Source organism: Bubalus bubalis, chromosome 10 (assembly GCF_019923935.1).
Source record: "Bubalus bubalis isolate 160015118507 breed Murrah chromosome 10, NDDB_SH_1, whole genome shotgun sequence".
Classification (NCBI taxonomy): Eukaryota; Metazoa; Chordata; class Mammalia; order Artiodactyla; family Bovidae; genus Bubalus; species Bubalus bubalis.
In genome coordinates this window covers 2,798,281-2,818,819 of record NC_059166.1, presented here as the reverse complement: position 1 = coordinate 2,818,819, position 20,539 = coordinate 2,798,281, and the positions used below count along the sequence as shown (strand labels likewise).

The window sequence follows — 20,539 nt, the reverse complement described above, 5'->3', positions numbered from 1 at the left end:
CAGCTCGGTCACCAAGGCCCGGAAGGCCACCCTCCTGAGGAGCGGGCCCTCGCCTGCGGATGCACCTGGTCGTTGACAGGTCGGGGGCACAGGTAGAGCTGGTGACGTCTGCCTGTCCCAACTTCCCCCCGATCCAGCCCTGCCTGGCAGCGCTCCCTCTTGGGTGGGCCGGCTCCTCCATCCTGGTGGTCAGCCCTCCCTGCCTCGCTGCTCCGCCTGGCCTGCCCTCCACCTCTGCGTCCGCGCCGCCTGTTTTCTGCCCACCCTGCACAGCACACTGAACAAATGCTTTCAGTCACCCGGTCTTCTCACCCTCACCAGTCTGCACTCAAGGCAGTTACCAGGATAGAGAGCCCGCCTTACCCGTTTTACTGCACAAAGATTGCACAAGTGTCCAAACTCCATTTTATTCAACTGAATCAACAGACCACCCACTTAAAACATAAACTTGAAAACAAAAATCACAAACTTGATCAGGAAAATGTTATTTCTTCCAAGTGTGGGTTTATTTCAAAATTATGAAGATTTATATATTATTTTTTATTACATACAATAAAGTGGTTTAGTTTAAAGTAAAAGCTTTCACATTTAAAGTTTTTCTTTTAAAAAGGTATTTTTAAAATGTAGACCCTTAAAAACCACCAAAAAAGCTGAATATATCTTGCAGCGTAGGTTTATCCTTAAATATTCACATCTCAAATGCTGTTTAGAAAAAAGATTTAAAAGCTGGCTAAAAATCATTTACACTTGGCAAGGGTTAAAGTCTCATCTCTGACAGAGCGTATTGATGGCACATAATGAATTTACTGTCACAAGCATCTAGCAGTTTAACGGGTGCGCAGTTTTATCAGTACACAAGGCGGTCTTAGATGGCCAGTGCAGGTGTTCTGGAGTGATCCCTGTATCAGGAAAAGGACACGGCACCAAAAACAGAGCATCAGCTTTCAAAAGGTCTTTTCAAACAGTTTCCTTCTTTTCAAACAGCTTTCAGCTCAGAAGAGAAGAACAGCACTTAATTACTGCATCCCTAATTAAAAAAAAAAAAGGAAAAACAATATAATAATTTTGCCTGCAGAGTGAACTTGCAAAAAGATTCCTGCCAAAACACAAAGGCACCATCACCTTCTTCCATCAGAACTCAGTGGAACACCCCCAGCGCATTTGCTGGTTAATTAAAACTTTCTTGAGTGTCACTTGAAATCAAGAACTGAGACACGGAAATAATTTATTAGTTGCTGAAATGGTATTTATTTACTCAGAAATCTTAACCAGCACTTATTGCTAATTTTCTTGTGAAGAAATTAAGTACCAAAAAAAAAAAAAAAAAAAAAAAAACAAAAAAAATTTTAAAAAAGAAATAATGAACAAGATTTTAAAACAAAAATGCTTATAACTACATTGTAAGAACTCCAAAAAAAAAAAAAAAAATTCCACCTGCTAGACCTCATTCACCTTCCACGACAGTTGGTCTCAACATGATCACTGTTACACAGACGGTTCAGGGTGAGCCCAGGCTGGAGGCCCACGCGTCTGGGGAGCAACGCCCCGCCCTGGCCGCGAGCTCCGGCTGCGCGGGAGTGGACGCCGTTTCCAGGGCGCCTCTTCCCCTTGCTGAGGGACAGCAGGAGCCCTCCCAGCTAAGGTCCCGAGGGCCGGCTCTTGTTCTAGGTCACCCTGGTTTGCTTTTTCTCCTTTTAAGTGTTTGTCAGAAAGTCACCCGTTTGAATAAAAACATTATTTCTACTAATGTCCTTCACTGTTCTCGTAGGCATACAGTTCTGCTGTTTTCATACACAACCTACATTCCCAGAGCTCATGAAGAAGCTGCCTCAACAGAATATGCTTCTGAACCTATCACGCTTAACTCTGCAGGTGGTTTTGTTTTTCCCTCCACAATTACATTAACACATTTTTCTGAAAAAAAAAAAAAAAAAAAAAAAAAATTTTAAAATGGCAGTTACCTCAACATACAGAATAAATGTTTCTGCTGGCTTAAACCAAACATCTATGCATCGGCCTCACTTCCTATTTACTGGTGTTTACAGCCGTGGAAGGATCCAGGATCTCTCGCCAACACCCCCTACCTGCGGGTGTTCAGGTGCCACATCTGCAGTCAGCTCCCAGCCCACCTGGGACCCGTGTTCACATGTTTTTACTTTATGTGGCAAGCTTCTATCGAGCTCGTTTAAAAACTCATTTCCTTTTGGGAAAAAAGTCAAAGTCAATTTTTAAAAAAGCCCTGTAAATCATATTTTAATATCAAAATTACTAAAATTCAGACATCTTTGTAAAAAGAATGAGAGGAGCAGAAACGACAGGGTGAAATCCAAGCGGGCTCACCTTGCATACGGGATGTACGACAGACTGTACCTGCAAGGAGAATTCAAGGGCGTTGAAATTTAATCTGAATAACGTTTTTCTTTAGGCCAAATGGCCATATTCTAACAGCATAAAAAAAGGAGGCAGCAGATTATTACACAGTGATTCTCAGAGCATGAGCTAGACAGCATACAGCATCACTGGAGAACTTGCTAAAAAGGCAAATTAGCAGGGCCCACCCCACACCTCTTGAATGAAAAACTGTTGTTTTAATAAGCAATCTGTGTTTTAAACAAACTCTTAAGTGATTCTGATGCCCGCTAAAGTCTGAACTTGTTATAACAGGTTACTCCTTTTAAGTTATTAAGAAAAAAAAACTATAAAATAACAGAATAAACTAACTCTCCTTTAAGGATAAAACAATCAAGTACACATCAACAATAAAAAGTAACATATTAATAGAAAATAAGAAAGATTTAAATGTTCCATATGTCAGAGTAAAGTATCTGAAAGTTATTTTGCGACAGGCAAAGAAGCGCTTTTAACACGTGCTGATACTGCCTCAATGGGCAGGCAGGAACAGCACCAAGCACACGCAGCTCCCGGACTGGCCGACACCAAGGCGTCCCACAGCAGCCAGGAAGGGGTTCACTGACTTACGAGGAAGCAAAGGAGACTCGGCTCCGAAGAAAGGCACAACACTCTGAAAAGCCTTCTGTCTGCGAGAAACACTTCTCTGGTCTGACCCGGAAGTATGCGAGGGGGACACGTTCCATCAGTCACATACCTGGCCCTCGGTGCCGCCCAGCCCTGAACGCGGCTGCGTGAAGGGGGCCGGCCGTCAGGAGGGACCCGGCGGAGGGGCGGAAGCCGCAGGGAGATGGGAAGGCAGGGCTGCAGCGAGTGCTCAGGGCCAGAGGCGGCAGAGCGACCAATTCGCTCGGCAGCTGCTCAGCAACACCGCACAGAGCGAGGGGTCCCCGCCATCCCCCGGGCTCAGCCTTCGGCCGGCCTGGGTTTACGCATGCGGGTAGCACCCCGTGCATTGCTCGCCTTTTCTCGCACAGCGAAGTGCGTGCAGCACCGTGTGACGTCAGCGCGAACCCGCCTCCTGTGTGACACGTCAGCGCGGGCCCACGGCCCCGTGTGACACGTCAGCACGGCCCCGCCTCCCGGTGTGACGTCAGAGGGGCCCCACGGCCCCCGCCCCGTGTGTCCCGGCCCCGTGTGACACGCCTCGCGGCCCCGCCTCTCTGCAGCTCTCCTATGTTGAGTCTCCGCCCCGCCCATCACCGCAACCCGGGACACACCACAGGCCGCAGGCACCGGGCCCCTCAGGAGGCCCTTTCCCCCGGGGTCAGGAGAACCTCACCAATGACCTCCCTCGGCTCACAGGCTTGGAACGAAACGCTTAACACCGCTGAGGAAACTATTACACAATGAGTGTAAGACTTACCAGGTCATCGACAGGAACTGCAATATGCAGAATAGTACGGCCAGCCCCTTCTTATGCCACTGACAACAGCAAAGACAGATATAACCAGTTAAACAGTTTAAAATATTTTCACAGCCTAGTTCAATTCCTTCCTTTCAAAAGACATAACTGATAGCTCCACTCATTTCATTAAATTTTACTATGACAAATTTAAGATTCAGTAAATCTGAAAATTAAATATCCCCAAATTGTATTTTCTTTCTAGAATTCTGATTCCATTTACTCAAATGCTGCTAAATATATGCCATTAAATGTTAATGAAATGACTGTGCACAGGCTCAAAGTATTAAACCCCTTTGATGTAAGGCCTTTTGAGTCAAGGCTAACTTTTCCAAAGTCAACATCAAGGGACTGCCCTGGCAGTCCAGGGCCTAAGACTCCCTGCTCCCAATACAGGGAGCCCGGGGTTTCAATCCCCGGTCCTTTGCTCAGGGAACTAGACCTCCTGCACCACAACTGAGACCCACCACAGCTAAATACATCAATAAGTATTTTTTTAAAGTAAGTAAACAAAATCGACATTGAAAAGCCCACTTGGTTAGATTTATATCCTATGTGGAATTTATGTATCTGACTCACTGGCACTTCTTTCTTTCCTTGAGTTACTTTTTGAAGTAAAACTGTACTTTATTGTGATCTTCCGGAATAATATAAACAGTTTCCACGGTTGTTTTAAAATGATCCATTTTTAGAATGTGTCCATCTTTATATTTCCTTCTTCACTTATTTTTAATCTACTGCTTATAAACAGACTGCTGGACCATTCCACATCAGAAATCAATTTCCCACAGGGATATGCAAAAATTGCTTAAGAAAATTCTTTTAAGTTACAATTGGGAAATGAGGTATTAGTGAATTCTTGTGTAACTAAAGCCCAGTTCTTATATCATTAAACTCTGAACACTTTGGTGGGACATTTCTGAAGTGTATTATACACCACCCCATCATCTTTGAAATGCACTGTGTGCTTGGGAGCTCAAGGACCACCTCAATCCCCTTTGGAAGTAGATCAGGAACAATACGCAAATACAGTGAAGGATCAGGAGCATCAGGAAGTAAACGGAGCTGTAATGAACCAGATCCTCTAGGGGCTCCTGGAGAGCTGTGAGTGTGCAAAGAGGCTCCTGGAGAGCTGTGAGTGTGCAAAGAGGCTCCTGGAGAGCTCTAAGTGTGCAAGAGTGTGTCCTTTTGTCCCTGGCGCCGTTTTTGTCTGGCCTGCTTGCTGGCCCTCTCCTCCTCACTGCCGGGACACCTTTAGCCCGCAATGCCCTCCCCGCCCAAGAGCCACAGCGCAGCGGACGCTCAGCGAGGGCCCCTCACGGCGCTCTGATGACGGGGGCCGTCCTGACCTGGAAGCAGGAAGGATCTCACCTCTATCTGTTTCAGGTGGCAGGCTCCACTGCCAGTCTGGCCACTAACTGGACGCTACACACATGACTTTAAGGACACCCGTCTTCGGTGGGTTTTAATAAATCAGACTTTGAGCTCCTCTGAGATGGCAGCCTGATGACACTTTACCTGTTGAGGGTCCACACAGCAGAAAATAGACATGGCTGAGGTAACTTACCCAAAGGGCAGCGCACAGGGTGAGCACGAAACACAGCTAGGGAAAGGCAAGGAAAATGGTTGATGTTGAGTCTTCTCAAAAGCCTAACAAAAATGTATACACGATTCTGCACTCATTTGCATAACACGCCACACAACAAAATTAATGAAATGGCTCCCTCGAACTGTCCTTACGTATTCCCTATTATTTTAAAGTCTATGACTGCAATCTTCGGTGGCAAACTGGAAACACGTAGTAAGTCATCTGCTGACTAAGCCAACAGACTGTTTCACGAATGCTCGAGAGTGACAACAGCCGTTCCCAGGGCCGTGTGAACGCTCACGTTAGCGTCCAGTACCTCGACCACCAGCACCGCACTCAGCACACTGTGAATGTACGGTGAGTCCTGTTCTACTTAGCTTTACGTAAGGAGCCGACCATAATCGTTTCATACAGAGAGGGCACGGTCACGCCACACCGCTGTCCCCAAAGGAGTGAAAAGGACAGGCAGATGGAAACAGTGGGGACAGGTCTGAAGACACAGAACGGGGTATTTGTCCAACAGTCCAATGGGGAAGGGACAAAAGCCAGGTGACTCCCCCAGAGAAGACTCAGATGGACCCAGAAGTGACCCGACCTTCCAGCCCCACCCTCCAACAAGTCCATACAGTGGTCCAGTAAGAAAGGCTGCACGGGGCTGGGAACTGAAACGCACACAGCTCTGCTTTCCCCCTGAAACACACCGCGCTGCTCTGCTAGCGGATGCCCGAGAAGCAGGTTCCCCCAGCCAGTCATTCAGCTAGTACTGCGTAACCCAGACTCTTCACACACACAGCTGAAGGCTGCGACTACTACCTCAGCAAAGCAAACATGGGCTCCTCTGTACACAAGTGGGCGATAATTCATAAATAATGCCCAAGAAACACGCTCCTATGAAAGGTTTTTAAAAATGATCATTATTTACTTACAAGCATAATAACTGTTGCAAGCAATCTCGTTGTTTCAAACATTTTCTTCAGTTGTTTCACAGGTCCCATTAAAAAGCATGTACTATTTGAAACAAAAGACATGAGAGATGGATCTGTTAATTGGTCTATGTAAAAATAAGTGCTTTAAAGAAAACAAATCCTGTCAGCTTAATTAAACAATCTCACTAAATCTGTTTTATGGCAGAAACTGAGGAATTAAAGAGGCTCTTGAGGAAGGTGAAAAGAGGAAACTGAAAAAGCTGGCTTAAAACTCAACATTCAAAAAACGAAGATTACGGCATTGGGGTCCCAACACTTCATCACAAACAGAGGGGGAAACAATGGAAACTGACACAGACTTTACTTTCTTGGGCTCCAAAGTCACTGCAGATGGTGACTGCAGCCACGCAACTAAAAGACACTTGCTCGTTGGAAGACAGGCAATGACAAACCTAGACCGTGTATTAAAAAGCAGAGAGACCACTTTGCCAGCAAAGGTCTGTACAGTCCAAGCTGTGGTTTTTCCAGTGGTCATGTATGGATGGGAGAGCTGGACAATAAAAAAGGCTGAGTGCCGAAGAACTGATGATTTTGAACTGTGGTGTTGGAGAAGACTCTTGAGAGTCCCTTGGACTGCAAGGAGATCCAACCAGTCCATCCTAAAGGAGAGTAGTCATGGGTGTTCATTGGAAGGACTGATGGTGAAGCTGAAACTCCAATATTCTGGCCACCTGATGTGAAGAACTGACTCATTTGAAAAGACCCTGATGCTGGGAAAGATTGAAAGCGGGAGGAGAAGGGGGCGACAGAGGATGAGATGGCTGGATGGCATCACCGACTCGATGGACATGAGTTTGGGTGAACTCCGGGAGTTGGTGATGGACAGGGAGGGCTGGCGCGCTGCAGTCCATTGGGTCACAACGAGTCAGACATGACTGAGAGACTGAATAACAAGAGTTAGAAGGAAACTTCAATCTCTGTGTATTCCATGACACAGGAATGCCTCTCAGTCATTTGCAGAGTCACTTCTCAGCGCTGGGTCAGCATGGCCGCTGCGGCTGGCCCAGGAAGACAAGGCAGCCTGACCTCAGCATGGGCCCATTCAGCGACTGCCTCCTTATCTCGACGCCTGTGACACGTATGAACGGTGCAGTCGACTCCAGAAGCACTGCCCGTGTAGAGCTCCTAGCAGCAAGACTGTGTGCAGTCGCTCCCCAGGCTCCTCCAGCCTGCGGTCTGAGGAGCGGGATGACCCAGAGACTGACGGAGCCCAGCGGCGGTTCACGCCCGTGCCCTCGCCACCGCCTCTGGCCTGGAACGTCCCTGAGCAGACAGGGCTCACCTGCCAATGCTGAGCGCACAGCTGTGGCAGCGCCCCGGAGGCGCCCGAGGCCCGCAGAGAGGACCCCCGACGCCCAGCGCACGCGCCTCGTGCTCAGTGCCCACACGGCCCCGCCCGACCCCTCTGCACGGCACTGCCACGCCGGGTCTGCTCCCACTGGCCAGCCAGGCATCTGACTGTACCCCTCACGAGGCAGCTACGAGCCGGGACTCCGGAGGGCTGTCAGGTGGGACCCCACCCTGGTCACCTCCCTCGGCACTTCCCCAAGGACTGACCACCCCCTCTCGTGTTACTACACCTGGACGTCTAATGGACGGTAAGAGGCAGCACCTCCAAATGCTGGCTCTTCTCACCATAAACCCTATGAGGCAGCTGGCAGACGGCAGGGGTCTAAGTATTCACTGAGGGGATGTGCATTTTGAACTCATGACATGCACAGACCTACAGAAATATATCCTGTTAGAAAACTTTGAAAATGACAGCAAACAAAACACCTTGAGAAGCCAAACTTCCATACATACCTGGCCAACGCAGCAATATTTCCAAAGGTGTAAAACACTGCAAAAAGCTTTATGCCTCCAGGGAGCCACAGCAATCCAGTTCCCTGAGTTAAGATGTTGTAGTTATTTAAAGATAATTTTACCACTGTAATAGATTAAAATATAAATCTGCTATGATGATGACAGTGTGTAACAATATGATGTTTAAGCAAAATGTGTTAACATATGGTCACTAATTATACAGTTTCTTAAAAAGTAGTTAATTTTCAATGTTATTTGCTAATTTGAATCTTATGCCTATCTGCATATAAGTATATATAAATGAAGTATTCCATAATCTTATATATATAAGTCAATCTCATTCTATTTAAGTATTCTTTTTATAAATGGAAAGTTACAAAAGGTAATAAACTCTTCTAAACCACTGACTGCTACTCTCCTAACACACACAGTGGTTTTTCTTCAGTGAAATTATTTTAACAATCCATAAACCCCCCTAAATATTAGTCTGTACATCTTTTTATTGATCTCTACCCCTTTATTTCAAGTGACTAAATAAGTTACATCAAAACAGTTCAGATAAATGGAATGCTTAGTCTCACATGAAGCAGAAATTATCAAGCAACGTAAAGCTTTAACTCACAAGGATGGAGAAGAAGATGCCACTGACGAAGCATATGGCAAACCACTTCAGCCTGGTGTTGAAACTGAGCGTCGAGGCATCAAGGACCTTAAGGAAGGGAAGTTAGAACACGTTTTTAAATCACCACTTGGCCAATCTGATGCTTTATATGACATTAAAGCAAACCTCCACTTTAACACAGACGATGAGCCTGCCTTGCTCTGCACACGGCGGTGTGGCTTAAGAACATGAGGATCCCTCGGCCGTGACGGGAGATAAACAGTCTGGGGACCGGGCAGTCCCGGAGACACTGTCACCTCTGCAGATGAGGTAACAACACTGAGTCTGGAAAACTCTTACTGTGAGGGCCAGGAGGAGCACTGATGCGGACGAAATGACACATGTCACATGACAATGTCACGATGAGACACATAAAATGCTCACTGATTAAAAAACCAGGGGAAAGATGAAACAAGACGGGCAAACTGTTGACAGGTGCCGAGGTGGAGTTGGGACGCACACCTTTCTCTGTCCCTGTGTCTGAGGGCATCTGGGCCACGTGCCCACACACAGAGCCTGACTCGGTGGTCCTGCAGGACCCACTCCCAGGGGAAGCCCCGAGGACCCAGGGAGGCTGGGCAGAGAAGGGGAGGGGTGAGCGAGGCCGTGACCTCAGCCGGCCCTCGGTGTTCACCTCACTGTCCATCCAGCCGTGAGGTCCGCTGACCTTTTGCGACCCACCTCCCACCAGCTGCTCTGGCTGCAGGGTGTGTGCAGGGGGGTGCGTGTGTCATGAGGAGGGCCCAGCGTGCCACAGGACCTCCAGAGCAAGCCCAAGAGGACAGCTGTGAGCTGATGGGCAACGGGTATATCCGCCCAACAGCTAGGACCTGGGGTGCCGCCATCAGGCTCTGCCACGGGGCACCCCGACAACTTCAGTTACAAAAAGCTCATTTGAAACCAACTCATGAAATAAAGAAAGAAAACCAAGTCACAAAAGCCTGCATTTCCTAGACCTAGGTTATTAAACATGTGCTTTGAAATGATAACTAACTCTAGAGCAAAAACATTTCGGGATGCCATGTGTATTCTAAGCAAATCACACGGGAAAAGCGCCCCCATCTACTGCACACGGCAGTCTGGCACGCAGCTTCTCCACAGGAAGCGCAGTCGGCGGGTGCCACCAGCTGCAGGTGTACAGCACAGGGAGTGTTTTCATAAATTATATTCCCTTTAAAGCCACTGCAAAACAATGGCCATGTTCTCCTGTGCTGTATACCATCTCAGCTGCTCATCCGCTTTACGCACAGCAGCTGCATCTCTCGCCTCTGTCCCTGTCTTGCTCTCGCTTCCCCTCCCACCGGTAAGCAGTAGCTTGTTTTCCGTGCCTGTGAGTCTGTTTCTGTCTGGTTACGTACATCTGCCATGTTTTTTAAGATTCCATGTATAAGTGATAACATATGGCATTTGTCTTTCTCTTCATTAAGTTTAACACCCTCTAGGTTCATCTACATTGTAGCAAATGGTAAATACATGTTTATATTACTAAATACACTATTACAATTTATTTCCCAATAAGGCTGAAAAAGTATCAACACTGGCTGTTTCAAGAAAACTAAAAATATACAATAAGGATTTATATTTCAAAATTTAAATTTCTAACATGTATTACCATATACTTAAAAGACCACATGCTTATAATGTATTTTCAAAAATAAGGAAGCAAAAATAGTTTTTGAATGCAAAAGCTGAAAATACTTTTGTCTACATTCCTTACCTCAGTAGATTAGTCTGTGAATCCTCACGTAGCATGAAAAGCAGATAAAAACAACTAAATCAAGATTCTGCCAATGTAACATCCATCATTTTTTTAACACATTTTAAATGTTTTTTTAAATTTGCTTTACAAACAATCTTGTTTCCAGCAATGTCATCTGTTGATACTAAAACTAAACACTGTAAACAAAGAAAGAACTCGCCTATAACAACATCTAAAATTTCATTTTATTCTGATCAGGAAAAATACACATCAAGTACATTTTAACCACATGGGAGAGAATGAACCCTGAACACGGCACACTGCATGGGAAACGATCTGCTGGTCTGTGAAAGGCTAGAAACGGTGTCTAAGTGGTCAGAGCGGACACTCAGCGACGGTGGGGGGGGGACTCAGCAGGGGGTGAGCGGACCCAGCATCCCTATTCACTTTCTTTTTCAAGCTTCAATCACTCCGCTGTCTTTGTCTGACTTGGTTTTCAGCACAGTCCTTTGTATAACAGCAGATATTTTTCCTCTTACTGTCATCTGCCAGAAAAATTCTTTCCATTTGCAAATTTGGAATATTTGATCCACAAGCAAATGACTTGTCGCAAGCCCTGCAGATTGTTCAGAACACAAAAACATAATACGGATTGCTTAACTCACATTGTAACCTTCGTTACAATGTCCATCCATAGTGCCAAAAAACCAGGCCCTGCCCTGTCCACGCGAGAGACAAAGGGAGCCCTGACCCCGCAGACAGCATGAGCTGGTAGGTGCGATGTGTGGTCCAACCTGGATCGGGAAGGGGCCCAGCAAAAGCAGCAAGTGCTTCGATCTCATACACTGAGTCTTAGAAGAGAACTACACACTGAAATTGCCACCAGTCATTTCACTCGTTATCAAAGAGAGAGGAAGCAGAGAGTGCATCTCATGAAGCAGGAGCAACCCTCCCGTCCTCTGGTGTCCTCTTTATGCGGCAAGAAACCAACAGCACCTGCAACTGGAACTTCATTAAAAAGAAAAAAATGAGTCGGAAACATCGAAGGAAAACACCCTCCCGGCGGCACCAGTACTACAGGTGAAGGAACGGAGCCTGGGAACAGAGGAGTCGGGAAGTGGGCACCAGCGCAAGGCGGGCAGTGGCGGCCAGAGCCCACCTCCCAGGCCACCACCCCACGAGTCAAGGGAACCGCTGAGCACTGAGCTCCCAGAGCTGCGCCTGCAGATACGGCAAGGACACGGAGCCACCCGGACGACAGCAGGGGAAGCAGGCGTGTACACCCTCCCCAGGGGCCACGCCTCGAGCCCCTCGGGGTCCCTCTCCCGGTCACCCTCTCTCACCAGGACCCCAACCGCAGGTCCTGCCCCCTCCTGGCAGAGCCTGGGCCGACTGCTGCATCTACTGGCAGCCCAGGCTTTCTGCTCCTCGCCCCTGGGGGACCCAGGGTCCCTCACGCCCTGAAATGACCCTGTGTCCAAGCCCAGGCCGCTGCTCTCCAGCCCTGACGTCCCCCTGCGCCCCGCCTCACCGCTGCACTAGCCCCTCTTTCCAGCACAAATGGCAGGGCGCCTCGCTTCGACAGACAGCAGAGGCTCCCCTTCTCTCCAGCCACCTAGCAACACCCCCTCGTGACTCAAGCCTTCCTTGCTCGTCCTCTGGGCAGTCACGCACGACAGGGCATCAAACCAGGGCGTCTGCACTTCAGGAGCCCTGTCCCCGGCCTGCTGGGCCTCCCCTGCGCATAGCTGTCCACAGCACCCTGCCCTCCCACTGCTGACCACTCCGCCCCACTGCCACTTCAGCCTCCAGTTCCGCCAGGCGCCTCTGCTGGCACCAGGGCTTCCTCCCTGGTCTTCCTCCATCTCCCGCAGGGAACGGACGCCCCCCCACCACCAGGCTCCCCTGGGACCCTCACCTCTTCCGGTTCCCACCACCACAGAGGACAAAGGTCAACCTAGACAGGAGGGCTTCATATGCCACACCCTCTGACCTCCCAGGGACCTGACCAAGTCGGATTTCTCCCCAAGGTCGACAGAAAACCGCATTGCCTCAGAGGCACCGCCCCCACCCCCCACACCACCAACTGTCAAGGACAACATGCTTAAGCCTCTTCCATCTTAAACACACAGAAAGCATGACTTCACCCTCTAGCCTCCACTCCTTCATTCACTGATTCACTCAACAAAGTTAACACTTAACACAGGCCCTCTTGCGGGCTCCTGGGGGCCTGTGTTAAGTGCCAGGCAAGGGGTCTGGCTCTTGGTTAAAAGGAGCTGGGAGAAGGTGCAGGCCTGGTGTACAAACCCCTGCCCACGGTCAGGGATGGGTGGCTGGCCTGTCCTTCCATCCCCCGCACTCCCAGCCCCGAGGCCCTCAGGAGAGCCAGGCAGCAGGGGAGGGGCCCTGCAGACTCACCCCTCAGTCCCTGCCCTTCTCCCCTGACCTGGGAGGCCATAAAACTGGCTGACCCCTGGCCTTCACTGCCCCACCAGATCCTTGATCAACATCCACCGCTGGGGGAAGATGGAGCCCAATGCAGCTGGTGTGTCCTCCGGCTTTAGCCACAGGCCAAAGTGACTGATGGCTGCGTGAGCCCCTTCAGTTTTGGCTCTCATATGAACTTATCTGGTCTCTGTCCCGCCCTTGCCCTCTCCAGGTTCCCCGCTTCTTCCCTGGCTGCCCCCTCTCTCCTGAGCTCCTCACACTAGAAAGGCCCAGAGGTTAAACCGAGCCTTATCTCTTGTCTGCTTACCCACAGTCCCTTGGTTATCGCGAGTACTTCCTCCAGCATCTCACACCCAGCAGCCTTCCTGCCTCTTAACTCAGCAGCTGGCATCTCAGACTCAACACCCAGACTCTCCCCACTCCCCACCCTACCACCTGCACCTTCCAGCTAAGGGAGACTCCCTCTCTCCAGCTGCTCAGGTCAAAACCAGAGGAGCCCTTGGCTCCTTGAGCACTCACGCATCCAACCTGTCAACCACTAATTCCGCCAGCTCTACACCCAAGCCATTTACAGAGCCTGGCCACTCTCACTTTAAACCACCGTCACCCCCATCTCCCTGATCCAGCCAGTGGGCTCTCCCCAGGACCACTCCCCGAGTCCTCTGCCCCTCCAGTGTGTTCTCCACGGGCCTGCCAGCGGGATCCTTTAAAATCCAAATCAGTCACATCCCCGCTCTGCCCACGGCTCCTCAGCGCGCTGTGAGTAAAAGCTGAAACCCTCACTGGGTCCTGCAAGACCCCACGTAATCCGGAGCCCCACTGCGCTGTCCCTGCGCTCCAGACACTCCGGTCTCTTTACTGGCCTTCAACAAACTGAGCACTGTTCTCAGGATCTACATTTGCGTAAGTAGCCCAGGTAGCCCCAGGACTCTTTGGAGGGACGCCATAATGGCACCCTGACAGACAGGCCCTCGATGACCGTCCAACACAATCAGGCAATCCCAACCTCCTCAACCTGCTTTACCTTCTTCCACGGTGCTTACCACTGACTGACATATTTTTATATTTACTTGTTTAGTAACTGCTTTCCCCAATTAAAACATAAATTCCATGTGGGGGAAGCCGAACCAAACACATGTAGGTACCAAAATATTTGTTGAACGAATAAATGACCACCTTCTCTGAATTCACAGCACATGTCCCTTCCAGTCACTCCCAGCTTCCATCAGTGACTTCTCTACGCAATCTTTCTCCCCTCTAGAGAGTGAGCTCAAGAGAAGAAGCACCTTACCCTCCTGTCCCCAAGGTTTAGAGCAGCTCAACAGGACTTTCTGAGCGGCATGTCCCAAGCCTGCAATGTCCTATGCGACAGCCGCTAACTTCCACGCTTAGCCAGCACCTGAAACGTGGCTGGTGTGGCTGCAAGTAATTTTAAATTTTATTTAATTCTAATTAATTTAAACTGAAACAGCCACATGTCGCTAGGGCTGCCGCTTGTATAGCACAGATTTAGAGCCAAAAGGGAAGCAGAGACTAGTGGTTCAATAAATGAGCTGGGTGAACCATTGCTGCCTGATGGACGTTTCTCATATTACTATTTACTGGCTCTTATGTTAAGGTTATGATTTGCCAAACTGGTTAGAGTTCACTTAGAGCAGATGCTTTGCTTTTAGTCTCTGAACCCTCACATAGTCGTCCAGAATCCTGTTCACTAGAGGTGCCGAACAATTATGACCACAAGGAAAGAAGTTAGGACAGGAGAGGGGACAAATAAAAGGTCCTTCTGTAATATGTATCCTTTTAAATGTTCCACTTCGGTGACAGGCAAGCCATGAATTTGTCTGCAGGCAAATAACAGATACTTACACAGCAGTTCCTGCTGCACTATTTTTAACCCTCTAAATAGAGGAAGTAACCCCGATCAAGTCTCGTGGGTAAACCACAGAGACAAGGGTTTTTTTGTTTCTTGTTAAATCTCTTAATAGAGCTCAACAGATAGCTTTTGATTCCGTATTATTTCACTTCTCAATGATCCGGGTTTGTTTTTTCTTTTTCTCCCTCCAGTCTCCCTCCTTCCACAAGACTAGACACACTCACAACACCTCTCTTGACCCCAGGGGCTAACAGAGGCGGCGGAGCTTCACGGTTCCCGCTCTGCAGCACGGGCACCCGCGCGCCTTCCGCGCCGCCAGCCTGGGTTCAGAGTCCACAGCGGGCGCGGAGCACCGGGCGAGGCTGGGGGGCGGCGGCGCGGGGCCGGGCGGGCTCTCTGGGGGAGGGAGACGGGCACCGAAGCGGGTTCCTGAGGGTCTCAAGGCCACACGGCACCCGCAGACGCCACAGAGACTCCACGCACACCCAGAAGGCTCCCCAGACCCTCCCGGGAGGCGCCGGGCGCCTGCCCGCGACCCAGCTCCGCGCGCCCGCCCCAGCACGGGCGCGCCCCCGGCGCCGGCTCGCTACCTGCGCGGTCAGGCCCTGCTCCTCGTCGTCCTGGCCGCTTAGGACCCGCCGCAGCTTCTCCATTGCCGCGGCCGCGGCGCCCGCCCCGCCCCTCTCTCGACCCCTGAGAAACCCCGGAAGTCGAGACTCTTCCGGCCGGCCGGAAGTCCCAGTCTCCAGCTTCCGGCGCGCCGGCTCCGCCCCCGGAGGCCGGCCTAGCGGCGTGCGCATGCGCGCCGGGCTCGACCGCCTGCCCGACTGGGCCCCTGCGGCTGCGGGGGGCGGGGATTGGGGCGGGGCGTCGGTGCTGCGCTCGCCGGCCCCCCCAACACCCAGCACCCCCGGAGGCGAAGCGGCTACTCTGCAACGCGCAGAGTAGGGTTCCGCTCCTGTCGAGTTCAGCCGTCGCTACCTACCCCCTACCTCCAGGAGTCGGTACCCAGCGGGCGCATGGCTATTGCTGGTTGGATGAATAGGCCCACGAATATGGATCCTCACAGGTGTCCTAGACGCCTGTGCCTCGGACCCAGGTCCAGGCCTGCAGACTAGGGGGTCCAGTGTCCGGATCAGAAGTCTAGCTCTGCAGACTGGATATGCATTACTGCAGGCGCCGTCCAGTACTGCAGGCCAGAGGTCAAGCGCCCAGATGCACGTCCAGTGTCTGCACCAGAGTCTGATTCTGCAGACTCCTGTCCAGCGCCGCAGACCCGAGGCCCCGTGCCGTAGACCCCCGTCCAGGCCTGACGGAAGAATGCTGGGGGCTAGTATCAGAACGGGCTTCCCAGGTGGTGCTAGTGGTAAAAACCGGCCTGCCAGTGCAGGAGATGTAAGAGACGCAGGTTCGGTCCCTGGGTCGGGAAGATCCCCTGGAGGAGAGCATGGTAACCCACTCCAGTATTCTTGCCTGGAGAATCCCACGGACAGAGGAGCCTGGTGGGCTACTGTCCATAAGGTCTCAAAGAGTCGGACACCACTGAGCAACTTAGTACAATGTGAAAACAGGGACAAGGGTTCAGTCTTAAAGAGTAGCCTTGTTGTGCCTTGAACAATGTGGGGGTTAGGTGCGTCAGCCCAAACTGTAGTCTAAAATTGTCGTATAGCTTACAGCAGGGCTGTCATATGTGTGAATCATCTCTGTCTTTGGCTCCTTTGTGTCCAGGGCTCTGCATGTTGGGCTCAACCAGCTGAGGACCCAGTAATGCTGTAGTATTTACTTTGGAAAAAGTCCAAGTTTAAGTGGACCTGTGTATTTCAAACCTGTTTTGTTTAAGGGTCAGCTGAACTTCAGACTGTCTCAAGAAAAAGCAAGAGGCTGCTGCCTTCTTCCTTTTTCCTTGTGAAAGGTGTTTAAGTTTGTAAGAGCGAAACGCTACCTGTAAAAGGAATAGCTAATCCAACGCCCCTTTCCAGTTGTACATAAACACTGCAAACCTCTGAACAGAGTAAACACAGTTCTCCACCTGCACTAGGGGGGTGGACACTAGCAGTGAGGTAGCGGCTTTTTTCTCTCATTCTCTACCACCCTAAGGAGAGAGGAGAAACTAGGGCTTCCTGTACAGTGAATTCCACGGACTCTTGGGTCTGTACGTCGTGCCCAATTCTGAGTCGTGACCCCATGGACTGTCGCCCACCAGGCTCCTCTGTCCATGGGATTTCCCAGGCAAGAATACTGGAGTGGGTTGCCATTTCCTTCTCCAGGGGATCTTCCCAACACAGGGATCAAACCCAAGTCTCCTGCATCTCCTGCAATGGCAGGCAGGTTCTTTACCGCTGAGCCACCAGGAAAGCCCTTGGAGCTCCTTCCAAGGTCATCAAGTGATGCGTTTTGCCTTACAGTTTGGTGTGATTGTGATGAAAATGCCTGCTTACTGTTTTGCTTATTAAATCACCTACTTTATTCCTTCCCTAAAATCTCACATTTAAAAGGTGAAGTCCCCAAAACTTTTATTGTCCATTCTAACTGTCTTCAGTAGAATTTTATCTAATCTCAGTGAGATAGAAAACATAAGACCCCCTAGAAAAACATGATGCACTTGCTCTGATAAAGCATCTTTTAGGTGGAAATACTTATATTTGGCCTATTTATACTAAAGTGTGAGATCTTCCCCTTTTTTCCTTAATTTAAAAAGATCAGAAAATAGATGAACACATCTGCTGTAAAATGGTAAACCTCTATGCTTCCATTTAACAAAAAGAGTACATCTATCCCATTTAAAAAATTTTTCCTTTTGAAGTATAGTAACTTGAGTTTTATGTATACAAAACAATGGAATAAATTATCTCTATTAATGGGGAGAAAGCTTTCCAAGGATATGTGAGGCTGAACCATGTGAAATTGCCAATGTCTGACTCTGTTTAACCTGAAAAGGGAAATTTCACATCTTTCAACCTGTACCTGGGTTTAAGAAATTTTACTTAGAATATAACACTGGAGATTTAAGAGTGTGATCCGGACTTTCTCACTTCTCATGCCCTGTGAGTCAAACTTAGTTTCCCAAAAGAAAAAAATACTGTGTAAAATGCACTGAAGGCATAACCCACTGGAAACGATGATCGAGTCTAGGCTCTGGAGTTAGAGGCCTGGGCTAGAGTCCTGACGCCCTTGTTGCATAGCTGTGATGTTGGGGGCAAATCAACCTCCACTCCCCTTTCACTGTGTCATGTGAAAATCAAGGTGATCGTGGTTCCTATCTTGCAGGGTTGTTATGAGGATGAAATAAAAATAACACATCTCCTGACCCTCTTTATTCAGGGGTTCTATGTAGCAAACTCACTCACTGGCCACAGTTTATTTGTAACCCAAAGTTAACACTTGCATGCACGTTCTCGGTGACTGGGGGCAGAGCCGTGAAAAGCTGGTCACCCAGCACTCATGGTCGGGCTGGGGTGGAGCCAGACTGCTGTGCCTCCTTGTTTCCACTCATTCTGCAAACCAGCGTCACTTTCATGGTCTGCCTACTGCCACATTTCTCACACATTTGCGCCTTTTGTCGGTGATCTCACTGTTTAAAATAGGCCCCAAGCCTCGTGCTGAAGTGCTGCCTGGTGCCCTAAGCACAAGAAAGCTTGTGGAGGGGAATGTGAGTTAGAGAAGCTGCGTTCAGGCTGAGTTATACGCTGACGGCTGTGAGTTCCACGTGAATGAATCAATAATGTGTGCTAAGAAGTTTTTAAACAGAAGTACGTCAGGCAAGGTTGTAGGCTGATCATTTGAGGAAAGTGCTCTCAGAAGCTCACAGGAACCTGACCTATGACTCTCCTAGGAGCAGTGCCTCAGTCTTAGTAAACCAGTTTTGCGGCAACTTGGTCAAGCATAGCCTGCAGATAACAAGAACCGACTGTAGGTGTAGACAGCAAGTGCTGAATCAGTGTTGGGTTTCGTGATTATAATCATTACTGTTGTTTCATCATGTGTAATTCCTGCTCTGGTTCCCTGTCTCCCTTCCCATTTGTGGAAGGAAAATCTAAACGGAGTCAGTATTGCTCAGCAAACTCTGTGACTTGGAGCTGGGAGGCCACAGAGGAAGGTGACTCGCTTGCCTCCGCCTGGAGGGGGGCCTGACCTCTTGACCTGATGAAGTCGTCCAGAACACCTGCTGGAAAGGCAAGATGTCAGACCTGCAGGCAGATGTGCCTGCAGGCGGCCGGGCTCAGTCCGACTCTTTGCCGCCCCAGGGACTGGAACCCACCGGGACTCCTCTGTCCATGGAACTCTCCAGGCAGGAATACTGGAGTGGGTTGCCAGTTCCTCCTCCAGGGGATTGTCCCAACTCAGGGATCAAACCTGCCTCTCCTGTGGCTCCTGCATTGGCAGGCTGGTTCTTTACCACTGCGCCCCTGGGAAGCCCCACGACACCAGGACATTTACCCTAAAATGACTTGGAGCCGTCTATCTGCTTATTGGACGCTGGCCCAAAAACATGATTTCAGGACGAATCTTTGTCCTAAAGGACAAAGGAGTCCTTAAGGACAGATCTCTTCTGACTCGGCATCCGTCAGTCACAGTTCTCTCCAGGCAACTTCTCGTGTCTTCCTGCCTCGTTTTCTTCTTTCTTTTCCTTTTTTTCCCTGGCTTTGTGTCTTTAGAAGCCCCTGATCCTTTCTCCTTTGGGGTTACCCTGGATCTGTGTCTCCAAATTGCCCTCCTTAAGGCCCCAGATAAACTGTTCCTGTTTGCAGACTCCCGTGTGACATATTTTGGCAGACACATCCTGGCGAACAGTCTGTAAGGAAACCAACCTCTCGCCCATAATCCCAGAACAAAAGCCCGGAGCTGCCGACTTCCTTCCTCTTCCTGCCTCTCAGACACAGAACTTTCCAGAGCCATTGGCCTTTTCACACACAAGGCAATTGGACAAGAAGTTTCCAAGAGGGGAGACGCGAGGCTTGAGGGAGTCTTTTCTGGGCCCTGAGCTAAGAGTCCTGGCTTTCCTCTAGTCCTGCTGGGGGGCCGGTGGAGGGGTCTCCACACCTGCTGTCCGTCCCTCCTCCCTCCGTCCCTTCACCTGACCACAGGGGAGAGGGGGTGTCGAAGGCAAACACAGGTCCCAGGGGCAGAGCCCCCAGTCATGGAGGAGGAGCTCCCCACCGGGGAACACGTTGTCCCCTCTGCAGACAAGCTGGGCCCAGAGCAGCCCTCAGAGGCCTCTCCACCCCACCTCAGGACCCCTGCCCCCAGGAACCCCATGCACCAACCACCACCCCTCCACCGGCTGACGGTAGTGACAGGGGCTGGCTTCCCAGAGGGGACTGGGGAGAGGTATGCGGGAACCCAACCCCATGGCAACATTTTAAGCATCTTGAAACAAAGATAATATAAAGCATCTCAAATTTCCTATTCTCATTTCTTAGGTTTCATACGATACTTGGTAGAAAGTTGTATCAGACACTCTCCAGTGACAATTCAGCTAGGAAATTACACTCAAATCTGAGTACCTGTGCAGCTAGAAGTACCTTAGAAAGAGTGCAGAACTCGGGATAGAGTTGATAACAGTTCATCACTGGCCGTTTACTCTGTCTTATCAGCTCATCTTAATTGCTTCTTGGGACACAACAGAAAACCTTGGTACGAAATGTAACACCAAGCTTTCCCTCCGTG

At 49.8% G+C, this 20,539-nt stretch overlaps 1 protein-coding gene across 1 annotated transcript; it reads right to left on the bottom strand.

The window, feature by feature from the left end:
- Positions 1–482: 482 nt before the first annotated feature.
- On the bottom strand, positions 483–15,617 carry SFT2D1 (SFT2 domain containing 1). The gene is made up of 8 exons (XM_006067041.4): positions 15,463–15,617; positions 8,814–8,900; positions 8,192–8,274; positions 6,329–6,410; positions 5,382–5,417; positions 3,776–3,834; positions 2,341–2,370; positions 483–1,027 (listed from the first exon to the last, which is right to left on the bottom strand). Exons 1-8 carry the CDS (start codon positions 15,523–15,525, stop codon positions 988–990), a joined length of 480 nt encoding a protein of 159 aa, XP_006067103.1. The 5' UTR covers positions 15,526–15,617; the 3' UTR covers positions 483–987.
- Positions 15,618–20,539: the final 4,922 nt, after the last annotated feature.